Raw genomic sequence first — 20,999 nt, 5'->3', positions numbered from 1 at the left:
AACTCAAAGCAATTTAGTGCTCAGAGAGAAAACCAAACTGTTCAACCTAGGAGCTTCCAAATACGGAGTCTGATTTGCCTCAGGACAGTTTTATTGATAAGCTGTAGACTGCCAGGCCACTGAAAACGCAAAAAAGGAAACCCTGCATCTCATCTCTTCATTAAAACACGTCAATTCTATCTATGACATAACACCCATTTTTAACGGCATTGGTTATTTCATACAGTTACCTCTCTTCTTCACTCCGCCAAAACCAAGAGGTGGCTCTATCACCAAAATACGAACCACTGGGCCATGCCATCGAGTGGAAGTCAAGTCCCTGAAGCTATACTGCTCTACTCTGGCAAAGATACTCTGGTCATTTCTCTGGTATCTAGCCATACCAGGGCATTCACAGCACGTCTGCACTTTTCAGCTGTAGCCCAACACTTGCCTGTAACTCCTTAGATGTTGGTGCTCCTCCTTTTCATGTGGCAGATCTGCAGTACTGCCAAGGCCTCTTCCTTATCTCTTACACAATTAGCATAACCAGCTTGTTTTTACTTCACGCTGTCCACTTCCCAGAACATCCCAGTCCAGCAGTGAATGTTCTCAAAATGGGAAACAAAAGCACACCACCAAGCCCATGCAGAGAGAGCTCCTCTATAGGTCATGGGGATAATCTACAAGTCTCACTGGACAACCTGCAGCGGTCTTTTTGACGCCACCTGCCAATTCACCACTGACACCCTCCAAACGATGGACAGACAACAGCAATCCATTTACTGATCTCGCTATTCCGTCTGAATTCAGTTTCTATCACTAGCCCTGCGAAAGGGTCACCTGAGATTTCTTAGATACAATGTTGTCCTCAAGATCTATGCTTCTCTCACAGCTGGCTATTCCCATCAGCTCCCTGTGCAATGCAGCTTGGGCACCCGCATCCAGGAGAGAACTGAACTCTTCTAAACCCTACCTGCTAAAATCAAAAGAATCCTACATACACTGTTTCATTACAATGAAAAGATTTTCCTATAAAGCATTACAAATAATAATAAAAAAAAGTTGCATTAAATAAAATTTTTTCCACATTTGTGCTTAATAAATACAGAATTGTATTTAAACTTCCGAACTATAAAGCACTGCGTAACATAAATCTGTTTCTCACAGAGTGATTTCTCCCACAGTGTCAGAGTACTTTTCATACTGATGCAGTTCATAATAATGGTTTGATCTTTGAAGATTAACCGATCCCTTATATGCACCTCTAATAATGACTTTACTGATGAGATGAAATTCGCTGCAGACATTTTGTTGAGAGCTAATTATTTACCGCAGTTTCAAATTCCTTACAGTTGACACCCCAGTTCTCTGACTTTGTTCAGCTATGGAGCTGTCTCAAGCCTACAAACCCAAGAGATTTAACAGGATTTTTGACTAAGATGAATGAAGAAGGCTCGCAGGGATCTCTCTAAAATTTCAGGAGGGTTTATACTGGCTGCCTGCACTCAAAACAACTCCTGGTTCATTTTAGTTTATAAAGCACTTGTCCATAACATAGGGTGAAGTCTAACGATTAAATACAGGAATGATAAATGATATCTGCATCTCAAGATAAAGAGGCAGATCACAGTAAACTTAAATCAAATAGGCTTCTTTGATCATTTCTAATGTGGAATAATTTTCCCCTGAACTTACAAGTGTTTCTTGTAAGCTCACTTTCTTTTTCTTATTTTTAATGCATCCAGTTATTTCACATGCCCTATATTTTAAGAAAAAGTATCACCAGAGAACAACAGACAACCAGACACTCAAGAAAATTATACTGGTATTAACTGAACTTTTAGATATAACATTATTATATGTGGTATATTTGGTGGACAACCTGTAAGATACACTTACATTTAAAGGCTGAAGTTATTAAAGACATTTAGATTTCCGGTAACATAGACAGACCCTGAATCAGTGGGAGCTGGCTCCTGAGGCACTGCTTAAAGCCCTAGATGCATGACGAGGAAGACGTATGCCTCTGAACAGCTCTGCAAATCTGGCCATTAGTCTAAGCACATAACCCACGAGCAGCATTTCCTCTTCTGCAGGACAAAGATGGCCTTTTTAGTATAGCTGCCTATGGGAACAAGACTTGTCCATCTCTCTTTTCCAGTCTCAATACCTTTTGAACCTTTTAACTACAGTGGGCAGGGAGGTCAGGTTCCAGAAATAGTATATTGCCAAAGTTCCATGAAAACTAGCACCCATGGGCACAGAAAACTTCAAATTTAGTGCCCAGCTGAAGGAAATGCCAATTCTAGCACCAGATAAAAGGCTGGAGAAGAAGCAACAGGTGACTGGTTAGGACAGACTTAGCTCCAGATACACCCAAATTGCAGCTTGGCCATCCAAATAGGCTGCAGATGATAGCAGGAGCTGGCAGTGCCTCACAGGGGATGATCAGGAAGAACAGATGCAATTAGTTCAGCTATGCCTGGAACAGTCCTTAAAAGGTGGTGAGGGAAAAATGCAAGTGAATTGAAATGTAGACTTCAAAAAAATGAATCAAAAAACAGTCTGAACCAAGTTCTAAATCTGTTCTCTTCCCACTCTCACATTATTCCAGTTTCTGTGTTTTTACAGTTAGATTCACCTATTTGAGAAAGGTTTTTTCTTCTGTTCCAGAGCATGAAAGACCTGAGGAAGCTGGGGGGAAATTGCTTGCTGAGCAGGAAAAAAAAGAAACTGAGTACAGTCCTGCTAAAGAAGAACAAATAGAGAAATTTAAAACAATTATATTTCATTAGTTATATCCAACTCTGTTCTCATAAGGAGGTGGTAACAAGAAAAAATGAATTTTGACAATGAGTTTTTAAGAAAAAAAATAGAGAAGCTGCTTCCTCCAAAGTTAGCCATGTTCTTCCCAATAAGGAAGACAGCAGATGCCCTTCCTAGCTCCTTAGCTTCAACAAAATGTATATACCACAAGCCAAAGGTTAAGGAGTAATTTCATGTAGAATCTACAATGCAAAATTAACAGCCAGTTCTCTTGAGAGCTGAAACCACACACTCAGCTCACTCTGCTGCATTCAAATTTTCCCTTTCCTGCAGCTCCGCTTCAACGTTCCTAATGGAGAAATTAGGTCAGCTGCAAACTTGGTCAAATCATGTCAAGAGTAGGATGGCATTTCTACTCTCATATCCGTCATCTTGGAGGAGTTTGAGACAGATCTTGACCTTTAAAAACACATTAAGATACAACCTCATTTCCTCCAGGACACAGAAGGATAGATCTGAGAGTGGCTGTAGGCCCACTCTAGATGGAAAGCACAGCTAGGAACGCTTTGAACACTGATACCAAAACATCAGAGGTGCACTGGATGACTCTTGCCAGATACTACAGCTAAGAGAAAATCCAGAGTTTGCTCATAAATCCTCAGCAGTATATTTATTAAATACATGCAGGAATTCAATCTCCTTGGAGATTAAATTAAGAAATAATGACGAGATCAGAGAGGAAATCCAGTCCCAGATCAGGCACTGTATAAAAGATGTGACAAAGTCAATATAAAGACAAAAGAGGGAATCCTAGGTCCTCCTGCATGCAATGCACCAGCTATATATATATATCTTGAGCTTTCTTTCCTATACAACTACTATCATTGTAAACCAGTTCCCAATTACTAAGAAAAACAGTTATGGTACAGATTTAACTTCCTTAGTCACAGGAAAAAGAGCCACCTATTAGCCCTTCAATTTCAGACAATTTTGATACTACCACCTGTAACGAGGCTCAAAATAGGAATAAGTTATCTCACAGTATTTCAAAGGACTGCATAAGCGCAGCTATTTTGGTAGTAATCATTAGTATTAAAGATGGAAGATGGATTCTCGGGTCAAGTCAACGAAAGCGTGTCTGCCGATGATCACGCAGACCAAAGCCAAAGTTTAAGAAGAAACACGTCTAACCAAGAGCCAAAAAGTCTGTTGATATAAAGCCACTTTTGGAGTCTCTGAACAAAATATTTTCTCTTGCTTTGGGGCAGCCATTACAGAGTCACAATATTTAGTCAACCTTTTACTTCTAACAGTCATTAATCATGCACCATTTAACTACTGGTTTGTCATTTACTCTCCTAATCCTTTTCAAATTCCTCTGCTTATTTTCGCATCTTTTCAGTCCCATTCTATGCGCCTTGCTAATTATACTCCTTCACTGTCATAGGCTGTTTCAACACAGACAAATCGAGCCAGAGGTGGTTTGATCACTTGCTGTGTTATACGCCCAATGAATCACTCACTATTATGAAATATAAAATATAAACCATCTTACTGGAAGTTGATAGACTACAGTTAATTATCCAGACAGCTACTTAGCACTCTAAAGGAGGAAGGGTGAATGACTATTTAGTGTTGCACTTGAATACAATGTTTTTAAGCCTGTAAAAAGGAACAATCAGAAAGGGAAAACATTGTCTAAGACTTCTGTTTTTTTCAAAATAAAGAATTTTGTTCCCTTGCTAATAGGTCAGTTTTTAGAGGTCTGTTATTTGCAAATCTGCTGTGTCCTGAACCAACCATTCCTGCTGCTCATGAGACTCACAGTTTCTAAAAGTCAGTACATGGAAGAGCTGCAAGTGACAGATGCCAAAAATGGATGATAGATGAATGAGACAGAAGCAGACATCACCTGGAAATTTAAACACAATTAAATTATTCACGGTCAAAAGGAAGAGAGGAGGCAACGAGAAGAGACGAAGAGGCAGAGGGAAGAAAAAGAAGGAACACAAGAAAACAGATGACTGACTGCTGTGAGCAGCAGTGGATTAGTTTCCAGAGATACTCAGAACATTAGAAAACCCAGCCAAAATTTATGAATCTATGGATTTACTTCCAGTAACCTTTTCAGAGGTGAAGCTGTAGATCCCAGCAAGATTCAGACTAAGCAATTCAACACTGAGCCAACTCCATTCTGAACCTTGCTCTCTCGAATCTCAGTTTTCATTTGATTTTTACAGTTAGTCTTGACCTATTATGCCGGTGACCTTAAAACTGCATGCAGCTAATGCAGAGGCGAGTCTACTGAGGGCCTAGAAGAGTAACTGCCTCAGTTGTCCCAGAGGACAGTTAACAGAGGCCACGGAGGATCACTTACATGGACAATAGCTACCAATTCATCATCTTCGAAAAAGATGGTTGGAAGCAATCAGCACTGCCACTTCCTCTGCTCCATTCTTGGAGGTGGCTAGCAGCCCACACCAAGAAACATGTTCAAAGCTCAAGGGGGATCTGAGCTGAAAGAACTTAGTACAACTTGCAGAGCACAGTCGATGCAGTTTGTGAGAATGACAGTTCCAGGGGCAGCCGCAGCTAGGGCAAAGAGCGTTCATTTTTTTCTGTTTGACCCAGTCTGGCCTCAGAAGAGGAAAATTCACACCACCCAGCTTCAGGCGCGTAGCTCAGGCAACTGGATTGCAGAGCTCCCTATAGAGGTGTCTGAAGGAAACAAGCTCCCAATGCACAAACTCTGAAACATGCTCGGGAGGTCCTAGTGACCACATCATCCGCAAGCTCGTAGGATGGGACTGCTGCCCAACATGTCCAACTAAAACAGGTAAAGGACCAAATACCTCCCAAAGCAGTCACCTCCACTCAGGAAGTTGTCAGACAGCTTCCACTTACCCCTAGAAATAAGGATTTCTTGGTGCAGAACCCCATGACCATGGCAGCTCCTCAGTACACTCCCATCACATACCTCATTAAATCAGCAGCTCCTTATTAATTCAAAGCATGGATCAGCCTTCAAACAGCTTTTGCCATCAAGAAGACCTACCTAAGTGATAAAAAGGAATTTTTTATGCATAACAACTGCAAGAACTTGCTGTAAACACAACATTTGGCAGCACAAGGAGGTTCCTTTACAGCATAATCTGTTTTTATATACACCTAATATTTTCAGGTTTTCAAACAATTGTCACTGTGTTTGTAGAGGCTGTTAATGAAACTCATTGCTAAATGCAGCTACAATTATGTAGCTATTAATACAAGGTGACATCAGTTATACCAGTTTCCGAGTGAATCACGGTTGCAAACTTGTAGGTGTTCGATAGCTGGTTGTCAAGTTGAAATAGAACAGTGTTAAATATAATCCAAATCTGTCCTAGTTTTTCAGTTCTTCTTTCCCCCTTTTGCACAACAGCCTTACAGGAATGATACCTGCCAGTCTGAGGAGATGAGCACTGGAGTATCAAGGGGTGAAACAGTTTGACCCCTAGACCACTTAGATCATCAAGTTTTAAAATGTTCACTTTTGCCTGCAATTTCACTCATGTCTGAAAACTGTAAAAGCTTAAGAGAGCAGGTCAATAAATCTTTTATAATGTCTAAACCCTTACAAAATGTATTTCTATCAAGATGTTATAGCTTTTTTTCCACTCCCCTAACAAACTGAAATGAAAGACTGACTCTCTCCCTACATAGCTGTTCAGCATTAGAGAAGGCAAAATCCTGTTTACAAATCATTTATGGAATACTAGAGGCCAAACGTTGCTTGAATATGCATTACTGACACTTGTAGAATACTTTTGTATTGGTCAACTTGTAAATAAAAGCATTTTCTTAACAAAAATTATAGAAGCTTGGGAAATTATTTATTAACGAATGTTCTGATGAATGAAACATTTCAGTCCATCATATTGTTACCTTTTCAGGATTCACTTTTCTCCCATCTCTCATGAATATAAAGTTAATATCCTGTACATGTGGTCTGTGGAAACCCAGTGTCTTAGGGTTCTGAGGAAAAGGTGTTTAGGGAAATAGGAGTTTCAGAGAATTTAGGAAATTAAACAAAATTAACTTCCTGATTTTCACAGTCAATCTGTCCTACAAGCTTGCAGTCTCTTTGCAGCAGATGGCTAAAGCGAACAGACTGTGAAAACAGAGTCAAACTCACCACCTAGAATGGACTGCGAGTAATTTGCCTGGTTTTATTCCTAGAAGAACAAGCTGAATTCTGCCATAACTAACAATAAAAAAAATTACTTGGAGCTCCCTAATAGGGAAGCCAGAGAGTACTTAGTCAACCATTAGAAAAAGAGTAAAATAGGGCTGACATTGTGCCATGTTAGAGGTGCTTGGGTTTGGGTTGGGTCTGGGAAAAACTGAACTTTGTACAAAAAACCCCAAACAAAACACCCCCCTCCCCCCAAAAAAAATACAACAAAAAAAAGACTCCTGTGCAGGAGGGTTGGTGGTGTTTCTGCAGACACAGAGCAGACAGGTCAGGCTTGCTCCTGTTACTATGCAGGACCTAAGAATTCAGTGGAGACAAATAAAAAGTAAGTTTATAGGAAGCTAACTTGGTATTCTGGGATGACTCAAGTGGAGCACTGGGCCAGTCTGGACCGCTAAGAATACTGCTCTGGAAGAGTCTAGAAGTGGGTCCTAAAGGACAGATAAAAACCAAAGGTCAAATTGTTCTTCCTTTATTTTCCATCTGTACTTTCTCTAACCTTCTATTTAATTATCTGCCTCATTCCCTTTAAGTAAAAATACTTTAGACCAGATGCTAAAGTCGTAAGTCCAAGTTTTATCACACGACCCCTTTTGCTATAGCAATAGCAAGAGCCTCGCTGCGCACTCGCATACCTAGCTTCCAAATCCACAGCTGATGCATCTTAGGTGGGCAAATTGCTAACAGGTGACTCAGTGCCTGTTGGCCCTACAGTCTTCAGAAACCATGCACACGCAGTAACTGAACAACTGGTTAAACAACTGGTGTGTTTCCCTAAACACACAAAAGTGTTATTCCTTCCTCATTCCTGTTTACAGCACCCTGTCTCCTTCCTTGCAACCAGGATCACCTTACTGTACGTACAAGCAGAAGTGAAAAGCGCAAGTGTTGAAACAGCCATAGACTGCAACACTGCAAATATCTTTATTATGCCCTTTATTTTTTTTGTAAAATTTCTGTCATTTATCAGAAAATGTAGAGAACAGCTGTCCCTAAGTTAAGAAAAAGGAGACGAAAAACCCCACGTGTGGTCTGCATAGCAGAAAAACGCCATGATGCTAATACTGGAAAACATCACCTAGCAGAAATGGATAAATACAGAAAAAGGGGGAAAAAAGATGGAGGCTGAGAGGAATATTGAGGAACATTGTTATTGCAAAGGCAGCAGCAGGAACTGAATTATTTATAGGCAGGCTAAAAACATGGACTGAGACACGAATGAATCCGAGAGAGCGCCTTGTAGGCGACCGCATCCAAAGACCTCGGGCTTCTGCCCCAGGGGAGCTGCGTGGCCAGCAGTGCCAGAAGCAGCAGAGGAACGAGAGCAGAGAGCAGACCCGACAGGGTGCATACGGAAGACGGCACTAAGCTCTTTCCAGACTGAAAGGATTGGAAACACGAACAGAACGTTTCCACAAACCAAGCGATCTTGGAGCTGCCTGACAAAGACTTGTGAGATACGAGCCCGGGCGCCTGAGATGCCACCTACAAACCAGATATTCCAGTGAGCTGCCTGATGGCAGAGAGAAAGTTGCTTTTTTGCAGCAGCAGTGAACAAAAGCAGCTGTTTTTAGTCTGAATTAAGCGAGGGAAAAAACAGGAATACCTGCCTTATTGAAGACATTCATAATCTCATCTCTTCGCTGTGCTCAGCCCCCTAAGTACTAGCAGCCACTAACCAAATCTGTATGATCTGTACCGTGGCACTCGTAACGGCCCCAGATGGGGAAAGGAAGTACGACCGTGACAGCATGCGTCGCTACCACAGTACAAGAACGGGTGTCATGGGATGCTACCGTTACCATGGCGATGTCCTCGTACTGTGCCACATTTCGACGCTGTCTGTTCTACGAGAGGCAGCACCGACGTGGCTGACTGCAAAGCCTGCAGAAAGCGGCTCTCGGAGCTTCGCCGTGGTTCCTGCTGCAGGCAGCAGCCAGTGCAAACCGGCGGGATACTGGATTTTGACCAAACGGACAGCTCGGTTTTCTGAAGTGCATGAAAAAGCTTTTAACTGAAACAGTTCCATAAATCATGCTTTGATTTAGCAAGGGTGGTCGGTCAGGCTGAACGCTGGACTGCAAGCCTACTTCCAGCACTTCTTGTCCTGATTTCCAGACCAGCATTTTGAATGGTCCTTTGCCGACTTACTTGAATGGCAGGATCTAAACAAGAATCTGTTCCTGGGCTTGAATTGCCTTTGCATGACCAAAGCGGCAGAGTTTCAGCCTCTCGTTTGCTAGGCTGGAAGATGATTTTCAAGCCTGCTGAAGGCAGGACAAATCCCATTTGCTTTCAAAAACAGCTAGAGACCCAAACTCTCACGGCTGTTTTCAGAAACTTTGGATATTTAACATTTAAAGCAAGCACAGATTCTTGGTGTCAAAACTATGATTATCACAGAAAACTTGTTTTTATCTCAAATCACAAGTAACATTAACTAGCTTTTTCTAATTATATTGAAATTAAAATCTCCAATCAGGAGTGGGCTGTGTAATTCCCAAAGGCAGATGTACAGGGATTAGCCTGCTCAAGTACAAAAGTGTGTGTTTTTTGGCAATAATGTCCCAAAACACCATCGACCAAGTAGGAAATTTAACAGTGGGCTATGACAGCAAGTCCTGCATTTGCTTTGCAGGGTTTGAGGGAGGAGCGGGGAGGTTGTGATGGCAGGCAACTTCAGGTCGCACAGTTTAATCTGGGCCACTACCTACCTTTATCATCATGGCTTAATTAAAAACCCTTTAAAGGTGAAAGGGTTCTGCAAAAGAGCTGCAAGATGATTGCTCCCATCTCACGGGCCACCAGCGAGATTTCATGCTAACTAGCAGAGTTTCTGCTAAAGGGACAGTAGCATGTACTAAATGTCAGAGACATGTTGAAAGCTGCCGTACTGTATTTGTCACAGCACTACTATCCAGAAGTGAGCTGCTCACAACGGCTTGAACTCCAGCAGGCATTAAAAAGAGGAAGTCTTCTCTGATTTGTATTCCTGACAATCTGATTAAAACCCCCTAAAACAGCCATAAAAACACATAAAATAGCCACCTTTAAATCTTGAATCAAAGCTTCATAACTTTTTGCTAGTGCTGTGATGTCTCATCATATACCAAATATAGGAGGAAAGGTAAATAGTAAAAATAAAATAAAACCCACCCACCCATACAATCCTTCCAAGATGCTGCAAAACACTAAACTAGAGGCAGGATTTGCAAAGAGAAGTTATCTTTATCCTTATAGATATGTTGGCTACAACACAATTAACATGCTTTCCATCCATGCAGTGGGATACATTCCCACTTAGCGTAAATAAGTGTACTGTTGGTGGGCACCTGGCAGAAGAGTCCCTACCCTGCCGACAAGGTAGACCCAAGGTAGACTCTTCTGCAGTCCAACCCCAGGGACTGCTGAGCTCTCACCACTGCAAAAACGGCCAGCTCCAGAAAGGGCCACGATCACCAGGGCCGCGGGGAGGGAGGTTATAACCACTCAAGTCAGGTCTGCCACCAGCACCACAGTAAAGCACTACCCAGCACAGTTATCGCTCAATTCTAGCTGCTGACGACACCTCCGCAGTCCCTTGAACCAAACGCTGCAAGATGAAGCAATGAGAACGTGCCTAACGCAGGCCTGAAGGCCAGGCCGCTCCGGGCGTGCCGAAAGCAAGAGGGTTTCGGGGATGCTGCAGCTCGTCTGCAGATTCTGCTGGAAGCGACCCCCCAGCCTCAGACCTCTCTTTCGCTGGCTGCCAAAACCATCCATTAAACAGTGCAGAGCTCCCAGAGCCCCAAGGACAAAGCGATTTCTCATAGACGCTCAGCCACCTTCAAACCACACCAACACCCCAGCAGCTTGGTCTTGCTAGTGACAGAATTAGAATTCCGACCGACACTGATGGGATAAAATAGTTCACTCCTCCAAATCAATACGAGGAAATTCAATAAAGTCAAGTAAAAAGCAGCAACTTCAGAAAGCCTGCGCATGGAGGGGGGAAATTGAATGCACAAATGCAAAAAGAAGGGAACGACCAGCCAGGCAGCAATCCTGCTGAGAATGATACGGAAAGTGGCATGGATCACATCCTGAGCATGAGTCAGGAATGGGGACATTCTTGCAAAAACATGTATTTATAGGAATGTTGTATACGAAGTGTGGGAGACAATTATTTCCTGACTTGAGACTATTCGCACAGACAAGAACAGACTTGTAACATGAAGAGCTGCTCTAAAGACAACAGTGATCAATCGCTTCCCACGTCCCTGGGGGACAAGACAACAGTAATTCACTTAATTTCCACACAGATTTAGGTTAACCACTAGGGAAAACTGTCCTTCTAGTTAGAAAATTAAATACTGGAAGGAGTGAGTTACCTGGGGAACTGAAACAGGTGACATCAAGACCCTTTCTACCCCAACATTTCTAAGAATAAGGACATGCAGACATTAGCACGAGCTCCTCTTAGTCATAAAATAGTTTTTGATAAAAAAATGTGAAATTCACCTCTGTACATGCTGTACTCTCCAAATTGTTGAGCACTTGAACATTGTGGACAGCCAGCTTCCACAAGGCTGTATGAGTTCTTTGTGTGTTGGAAGGTGATGATATAACAGGCTAATGGTGTGAAGCTGAAATAGGTATTATCTGCTATAGCGATTTAACTGTGGCTGGATTTGGTTAAAAGGTAGGGCTGATGAGCTTTGCTTTATTCCCACATGAAGTCAGGCTGAATCAAGGTTTTCCAATCTTTACCGGCATGCTGCTTTATAAAAGTAAAGCCAATAATATAACTTAAGCACAAGGCAAGCATGGTTTGGTAGCAAAAGCAGAGCGTGCCTAATTTGTGCATATGATCAGCACAGACTACTTAAGCAACAGCACCTAATGAGGCATCATCTGCGTTGCGTGATCCCATCTTGACACGTATTCCCACATAGTATAGCATGGTTTTCACACCCTCTTTCAGAAAAGAAAGCTAAGCCTTGACGGAACATCATGTGGATAGATGGATATTCACATTCTGCTACAGTTCTGCAGAAGGCTGGAAATCCATATTCAAATACGCTAAGGGTGCGCAGCATGACAGATGCCTGGGGGAAAGAGAAGACAAGACTACAGGGCTGAGAAGCCGGTACAAGCGAGTCAGACACCAGGTCTCACTGCCTCACTAAAACGCATTAGCAACTTGCAGACCGTTTCCTAAATTAAAGTGCTCACATTTTTAATCTAGCTGAAGGCACTCAAATATGAGCGGATAGTGCTTCAGAAAATAATTGTACAGATGAATTATTTCTCAAAACAACTAGCCCAATTAAGCCTAATTCTTCCCTACACAAAGCAGATACATATATTCTGTCAAACGGAAATGTTGAAGCAAAGTAGTTGCAGCATTTCACAACTTGTCCTGATGTAGGAATCCGACAGAGCAAAGATTTCTTTAGCTTGGAGAACACTGCTTTTGAATTAATAAAAGTTGCATTAGAATTAACTTTACATGAAATAGAAGCAATATGGGAACAGTCTCTCCTAGAAGGAAAGCTTTCCAGGAACAGACTTGTCTATTTAGGGTAAATAGACAGTGGAATAAGACAAAGGGACTTTTTTCCTTTACTGTAGGCAGCCATCACATATAACCAGCTTTCTACAACACCAGCACCCATGGCTGGAGCTTAACACCACCCTTTAAACATCTGTAGCGTACACCAGGCCAGGAAAAGCCACGGCTTTTACTGCCTCTTGCACCAGCCAAGATTGCTGGTGAGGTTCACGGCAAGGATTAAGGCACAGACAGGCTCTCTACGCACATGCACGTTCCAGACGGATCCAGATTTGTCCTGCAGCATCCCTAGGGTAATGTGTTGCCAGACAAGCCCGAGTTTGTATCTTCACAGGGTTATAGGGATGAACTATCATTTCGTTTGTAACAGATTAATACCTAACATTCCAGCTGTGCAGATAATTTCCCCTGTTCCCTCTACGTTCTGTATGTGAACATGGTTACCTACCTATCAAACAGCTAACAAAACTGGTTAGTTTTGCAGGATAACCCAAAATTGCTAAGGTAATTTAAGAAGAAACAAAAAAAGAACTAAACACCAGAAGGACTTAACACCCTCAAACATACATTTACAAAGTATACATTATAGTTAGAAAGATTTGAATCATCATTTTCTTTAAAATTATGTGTACTCCAATCCAATACAGAACTGCAATTGAAAAATATCCATGGCAACTTGGAAACACACGTAGGGGCTCTCTTTATTTAATAACTTGATGACGCTTTAATGTTTAAATTATAGAGGAGTTCAATAGATACAACCCAGACAAAAGTAGTATTCTAGACTATCCCACAAGTCCACAGCTAGCCCATTATTCCACCTCAACGTGTTTTAAATATGTTTTTATCAATCCATTAAATTAACATTTCACATTGCTTCTCTTCGAAGCATTTGATGGAAACAGTGTATCTGCCAGTACTTGATTCTGTGAAAAAAGCAGCCTAAGTTGGATTTTGTGATTTCTGACTCCACTGTTTCCCAAATGAGCAGCTGACACAAGGAGGGCTTACTGTCAGTATCTAGGAGACATTTTGACTTTGGAAACCATTTTCTCTCTGCCAGATACTTGGTTCCAGCTGGCTGAGACATGGTTTTATTCTGCCTTCTCACAGCCATAGCAGAGGTCCACCGAGCTGGGCAGTGGTCTGGCTGCCACGCCGTGCCCTGATCCGCTGGTCTCCTTACTCATCCCTTGCAGCTGTATCGTAACTTCTCCTCTCTGATGCCCGTGCTTTCACAGGCGTAAGAGCCCTGTAACTCTCACGAGGTTCCCTTTTCGTAGATGCTCAAGTCATAGCTGGACTTTGGGGTATGCACACTCTGCAACAGAGCTACAGCTATAGTCTATACAAACATCCAAACTCACATCCCAGCCAGGGCATGCCTCAGATCACTTTGGCCAGGGAAGCTGGATTTCCTTCCCAAGGGATTTAGGACACAGAACGAAGGAGAAAGGAGCTGACGCATGCCTGTGTTGCACCCTGTTTAAGTTAGGGCAGAGCTGGAGCAGATACCCAGGCTTGAGGAGTACTCCTGGATCCTGCAATTTAGACATAGCTGCTGAGGGAAACCTCATCCTCTGGCTACAACCTTGCTAGCGCTCAGGGTTGACAATGTCACTCTTCATGAGCACGAGACACAGCACAGAATTTGCAGAGTCCACACAGACTTTAAAGCAGGGTACTTTCCACTTATGCTCAATCATTTTGTGTATTTCTCCATCTTTGTTTCCTCAAGTGTAGCTCACGTCCTCTACGGCACACAATATCCTCCCCAGATGCTTGCACCTCTCAGAACTGATGGCCATTTCTGGCTGCCTGACCCACAGCAGGTCCACCATTAAAATGAATGCTTCTAAAACCACCTCCTCTTCCCTATCCAAAATTTGCTACGTTTTTGTGTGTACCTGTGTAGCTCTGAGGCAATTTCCATTGCTCTCTACCAAAAATCTGACTTTTTGTTCTGTTTTAGTGAGTTTTCCAAACTCCATGCTGCCCACAGAGAAAGTTGGTTCTCCCCCACATCAGCAAACACACAGAAGAGCTCATCACCATTAATCTTAAGGACCCTCCACAGCCCTGAATTCAGCAAGGCTAAGGCCTCCAGCAGTAAAAGGCAGATTTCTTGCACCACTCCGTGATAATGCTGCTTAAGTTGCAAACAGCACCTTAATTCATAAGTTGCCTATAGACAGGCTCCCACAGTCATAAATCCTCAACACATTATTTTGAACCCACGCGCACTTGTTGCTCGGCAGTTCAGGACATGTTGCCATACGGATACCAGCATAGCGAAAGGCTGAATCCAATCAAGATTGAGACAAAGTGCATGGCAGATCCTTAGTGTGATTAAGATTGTTTTCAAACAGATAGAAATATGCATTAGTTTAAGCTTCCATTTCTAGAAACGTGCACACAAAAAGTGCAGTCACTGAAATGATTAATCTGCTTGTGATGGTCAGCAGTCACAGCAGTCCGGGACAGGAGAGAGAGCCTGGGATGGCAGGCAGCCTCCAGTGACTCCATCGAACCCCAGCAGAGCAGAGGGAGAATCCATAAGCTCACAGGCGTGACTTAGGTAGGAAAGTGTACTTCATACTGACAGGCATGCATCCATTTCAATATGAGCACTACAGTTTTCCTTTTTTTTGAGCTCTGTGACTTTTTCAGTTATGGACAAAACAGGCCAAGTCAGACATTTGCCTAAGTTAAACCAATATTTATGATGGTAACTCCAACTTCAAAATCACAGAATCACAGAACGGTTGAGGTTGGAAGGGACCTCTGGAGATCATCGAGTCCAAACTCCCCACTCAAGCAGGGTTACCTAGAGCATGTTGCACAGGATCATGTCCAGATGTCTTTTGAATCTCTCCAAGGAAGGAGACTCCACAATCTCTTTGGGCAACTGTTCCAGTTCTCAGTCACCCTCATAGCAAAAAATTTTTTTTTCCTCATGTTCAGACAGAACTTCATGTGTTTTAGTTTGTGCCCGTTGCCTCTCATCCTATTGCTGGGCACCACAGAAAGAGAGTCTGGCCCCATCCTCTTTGACATCCTCCCTTAAGATATTTATGCACATTAATAAGATCCCCCCTCAGCCTTCTTTTCCCCAGGCTGAATAGACCCAGCTCTCTCAGCCTTCCTCGTAGTGGAGAGGCTCCGGTGCCTTATCCATCTTAGTAGCCCTCCACTGGACTTACTCCAGTAGCTCTGTCTCTCTCTTGTACTGGGGAACTCAGAACTGGACACAGTACGCCCAGTGGCGCCTCACCAGGGCTGAGTAGAGGGGGAGGATCTCCTCCCTCGATGTGCTGACAACCGTCTTAACGCACCTCAGGATATCATTGGCCTTCTTGGCCAAAGGGGCATGTTGCTGGCTCATGGTTAGCCTGCAGTCCACCAGGACCCCCAGCTCCTTCTCTGCAGAGCTGCTCTCCAGCAGGTCAGTCCCCAGCCTGTAGTGGTGCATGGGGGTTTTTCCCCCTAGGTGCAGGACCCTGCACTTGCCCTTGTTGAACTTCAGGAGGTTCCTCTCTGCCCATCTCTCCAGCCAGCCGAGGTCCTTCTGAATGGCAGCACAGCTCTGTGGTGCATCAGCTACTCCTCCCAGCTTGGCATCAGCAGCAAACTTCCTGCAGGTGCTCTCTGTCCCTTCATTCAGCTCACTGATAAATAAGTTGAACAATACTGGACCCAGAGGAGTTCTTAACTTATTCTTAACTTTCACTGCTGTTCACAGGGAGCTTGACGGAGTGCAGACAGTGGCCTTCAGCCAACAGGAAGCATCGCAATGTTACCATTCTGAGATCAAAAGAGTTATTAGTCTGCACTCAATAATGTAGGGACTCCAGGCAGTAATTTCCGTTATTTCAAAGCCCTGCTCCACCTTACTGGGGAGCAGAGCTCTGTGTTTGCTCCAAGTATCCTCTTTGTATAAGCAGCTAAGGAACGAACCAACTATTACAAGGCAGGAGTAAAAATTTCAGTGCCACTCCATATCCAGCTCTTTGGAGAAACAGGCACACGATCGTATTTGCCACAGGACAGATCTGAAGCTCAGTCACACTGGCATTACAGTATGATTAGTTCTAGGATAATTCGAAAGAGAGGTCAGATTTCTTGCTCCAAGTCCTGCATCGCTATTACCGTCCCCCGTTCACAGACCTTTCTGCTTTCACATGCTATGATATAAGCGGGCACCATCTGCAGCCACTTCATTTCTGAGAAACCACTTTAGACACCCCCGGCTTTGTAGCAGGCAGAAGAGATGAGGAAGATGAGAAGAGTTTTCTCATCTAATGTCTCCGAGATGGACAGTAAAGAAGAATAAAAAGGCCAAAGCAGAAATGGAAGTATTCTGCAAGCAAAAGCATTTTTCAAAAGCTGGTCCATTTTTTCAAGATATAAAGTGAGAAATGCTAGAATCCACAGATATTTTTAGTCTTGATCAAATATAGCCAGCAGTGTTTCCAAATCTGCACAGCTCTCTGCATTGGCACTCTTGCAAGCATCTTTCTACATTGTTTTAATCTGACCCACCTGTAGTAACGTAAATAATACAATTCAAGAATCTTTCCTATTTAGATTTGAGCTAGCTCTCATTAGGCTGTTTCCTCCTTTCAGGGCAACATGTCAAGTTTCCTTTAAGGCTGGCCATTTATCAACTCCTCTTCTCTCTCTGTAAGATGACTATTCTCTTGAAGACATGATTCTCAGCTTCACACAAAATGGATGATGTGTCCGTTTGAAATAGGATTGTTTACTTTGTCAATGCTTGTGGGATCAGTCTTTTCTTTTTTGCTGCCATCTCCTACTGAGAACATCTTGCCAAATGCAGTATTCACCTGTCTGAACTAATTCAAGATCTGTTTTTTTGACACAAGTTACACTGCAATCAAAACTAGTCAGAGTCTCATTCCATTTCAGGAGCATGCATCACTAGGAATATCATAGAATCTACTCTGCCACAAACATATTATTTCTTTTATCTTTTCTCCTCCACAACATTTTTTTATCCTGAAAAAATTATTTACTTGTAATTTTAATGCAAAAAAAAAAAAAAAGCTGCACACATTCCTTCTTACTTTTTGCTCGTACATGTCTAAATACATATGCACAGTCATAAAATAAAGGAGCAATACTGCTATGCTCCCAGTGTATTCCATGTTACCTCAAGTAGCTCTTCTAATGAGACGAACTCAGGCAAGCAAGCTCCACTACTAACCTTTTGAAAATGGGGTCTTAATTGCAGATTTATTTAATTCAGAGATGAGTATTTGTGTTCTGTTAAGAGCAGTCTATTAATATTCATGCATGAGCATTCAGTGAGAATAAGTAAGTAAATTCTGTGCAAAACCATTTTTCTAAGCACTAGAACAGGAAGTATTCACTTTAACTGTCACCTTGCTCAGACTAAAAGAGGTCAGGCACCCAGGAACGAAATACTGTTCAAGTCACTGTGTCGGGTTCTCATACTCTAACACGTCTCGCTATACATCATTTCCAAAGCAACAGCACCGAGACTTCCCAAAGCTCCCATCATTGCCACGTATGCTCCCTAGCACTCAAACTGGATATGAAAAGCAAATAAATCATTAGCAAGATTTTTAAAATAGAATTAGAAAAATGTATCAGTTGGAGGATACAGTCTTCTCCCTGCTTCCTAGCATCCTTGCATGATGCTGATGACAACTGTAAGTTAATCATGTAGATGAGGTAGCGATTCTGACGTCAATTCATTTAAAAACGACGGCGTTACAGGTGCAGCATTTCACGTGCCAACTTGCCCATGTATTCCTGCTGGAATCTGCATGTCTTGGGACGAGCTACTAGACAAAGGAGCAAGCCGGCATTTTGAGAGATGCACCCGTGACAGTCAGAATTAAAATATGGCTTAGTTACCAAGTTTCATTATTTGTTATTCAAAGGATTATAGCATAGGTTCAGTTTCTGGTACAATGTGTACCACTAAAAAACATGACACATTTTAAAATAAGCCACTGGGTATGGAGAAAGCGCTTAAACACTGCTCTCCATCCACTCCCTGCATGCCCTCTCTATCCACACATCCGCTGTGCTGCGCCCTGCTCCCAGCGCCTTCTCTGCACCCAGCATCCTTCCTCTCCTGTTCAACCCAGGTTCTTTCTCACTTTCCCATACTATTTTCCCTCCTTTTGAAGCTTAGTCTTGTGTTATTAACACTGCCAACTCTTTAAAGCCAAAAATATCTTCACAAAGCAGGCAAAAAAAAATGACTGCATCCATTCTGAAAGGATTATGTAAATAACACTTTACCTAGGTTTCAACAAAATCTCCTTTTTTGCCCGGAAAGCGGCATAGTGTATTGTGCTAAGGACCCCTCAAAACAATTAACCTGAGAGTTCATTGCTTATAAATCAGCAGCAGGCTGGACACAACATCCAGCAGAAGATACGCTTTCTCCCCGAGTGCTGTCCTTCACCGCTTTATATAGGAGGCAGCTCAGCACAAGAGGAGAGCTGAAGCTTAAGCTGCTCATTTGTAAATGCCCCTGATTTTGATATCAATTAGAAGACAGCCAGCACGTTTCATTATCGCAGTAAGATCCCCCCTCTTTAATCTCCAGATGCACACACTTCCTCACACATGCAATTCGGCATCCCAACCCCAGGTTTCCTGCTGCACACAAAACGTGTGCTGAGACGCCAAAACCCTCCCGAGCAGCTGTGCCATGTAGATGGAAATCAGAAGGGGACCGATTACACACCGAAGCCTGCGTTGAGTCAGGGCGAGCGCCAGCACAGCACGAACCCACACTCTCCTGCTAAAAGCAGCCACCTCACCCAGATCTGCTCCTGCTGCCACCCCCATGCTCCGGGGATCAGAGCCACCCCCGCGCTGCAATTCCTGCTTCCTCAGCATCAGAGCACAGACGGACACACACAAAGCACGCTGGAAACCTGCTACCCTTCCCTGGAAGCCCTGGGCACAGCCCGCACGGCGGTGCCGGCTCCCGCATCCCCTCTCCCACCAACTCATTCGCTGCTGACCCCATTCACACCCCAGCTTCCTCCTCGATCCTCATCGTCCTTCCCTTAGGGCTGCCCCTGAAGTCCCCGCACGGACGCTCCCCATGGGCACACAAGCCTCCTGCCCCGCCGCGTTGCCTCCCCACGTCCTGCGAGCCCCGGGCCCCCACCGCGCCGTGCTTTTCCCAGCCGTGCTTTCTCTCCACGCACCGCCCACCTCTGCCCTGAGGACACCTTCCTCCCTTGCTTCCCTCAGCGCTCTCCCACCCTCCCTGCCCCAAATACATCCTGCCCCATTCACACCTGCAGCCGGCACCCCCTGATGCTGCACATCACCCCAGGTCTCCTGCAACCTATATCCATCAGCCCTAGAGCATCCTCATCCCTCATCCCTCAGCCCCACTTGCTGCCCTAGCCCCCTGCACCACCCCACCCCATTAACACCACTAATCTCACGCCTCGCTCCCCAGCCCCTTTCCTGCTCAACCTGCACGTTGCTCCTCAGCTCACTTACACCCACAACCCCACACATCACCCCAGCTGCATTTGTGCCCGCCACATTTACATCCCTGACCCCCCGTCTCACTCCCTTTCCCTATTTACACCCCAGTCCCCTGCCTCATGCCCACCCCAACTCCCCTCCAGTTCCCCGCCTGATCACCACCTCCTTTACGCCCTAACGCCCTGCCTGGCCCTCAGCCCCATTTGCACCCCAACCTGCTCTGTAGCCCCCACCTCCACTAGCACCCCAAACCCCCGCCTCACCCCCCAGCCCATTTACACCCTTACGACAGCCTGTCTGGCCATTGCCCCGTTCACACCCCAAACCCCTGCTTGACCACCCCCCATCACACCCCGACCCTCTCCTCACCCCCATCACACCCCGACCCCCCCCGACCACCGACCCATTCATAACCCCGCCCCAGCCCCCCCTCGCCCGCCGCCCCGCGCCGCCCGCCGTACCCGCGTCCTCCTCGTCGAAGCTGTTCATGCAGGGGAAGTAGATGGCCAGGGCCTCGAAGGAGGCCGAGAGGCTGAGGCGGCTCTGCGACCGCTCCATGAAGAGCCCGGGCCCGGGGGCGCTGCCGGGGGCCTCCGCCGCCACCGCCGCCGGCGGCTTGGCCAGCTTCGCCGCCCCATTCTTCACTCGGAGCACGGCCCGCGGCGTCTTGGCTGCGGCGGGGGCCTCGGCGAGGCGGTGCGGGGCGGTGCGGGCCGGGAGCGCGGAGCCGCCGCTGCGGAGCCGCCGCTGCGGAGCCACCTGCTGCCGCCGCCGCCGCCGCCGCCGCGCCGCCGCCGCGGCCCGGGCCCGCCCCCAGCGGCGCCGCCAATCAGCGGCGGCGGCGGCGCCCGGTGGGCGGGGCCTTCCGCGGAGCCCCGCCCCTCACGGAGCCCCGCCCCTCGCGGAGCCCCGCCCCCTCGCGGAGCCCCCCTCCCCCGCTGCGGTTCCGCC

At 44.9% G+C, this 20,999-nt stretch overlaps 1 protein-coding gene across 1 annotated transcript in view; it reads right to left on the bottom strand.

Moving 5' to 3' along the window:
* RIMS4 (regulating synaptic membrane exocytosis 4) overlaps window positions 1-20,606 on the bottom strand; it is a 54,879-nt gene extending 34,273 nt beyond the window's left edge. Inside the window, exon 1 of the mRNA XM_062589309.1 lies at window positions 20,510-20,606. Coding sequence (XP_062445293.1) covers window positions 20,510-20,606 — 97 coding nt within the window. The remainder of the gene's footprint in view (window positions 1-20,509) is intronic.
* Between the last annotated feature and the right edge of the window lie 393 nt (window positions 20,607-20,999).

This window comes from Rhea pennata, chromosome 16, assembly GCF_028389875.1.
Source record: "Rhea pennata isolate bPtePen1 chromosome 16, bPtePen1.pri, whole genome shotgun sequence".
Lineage (NCBI taxonomy): Eukaryota > Metazoa > Chordata > Aves > Rheiformes > Rheidae > Rhea > Rhea pennata.
Note: the sequence above shows the minus strand (reverse complement) of the source record. Positions and strands in the feature narration are given on the sequence as shown.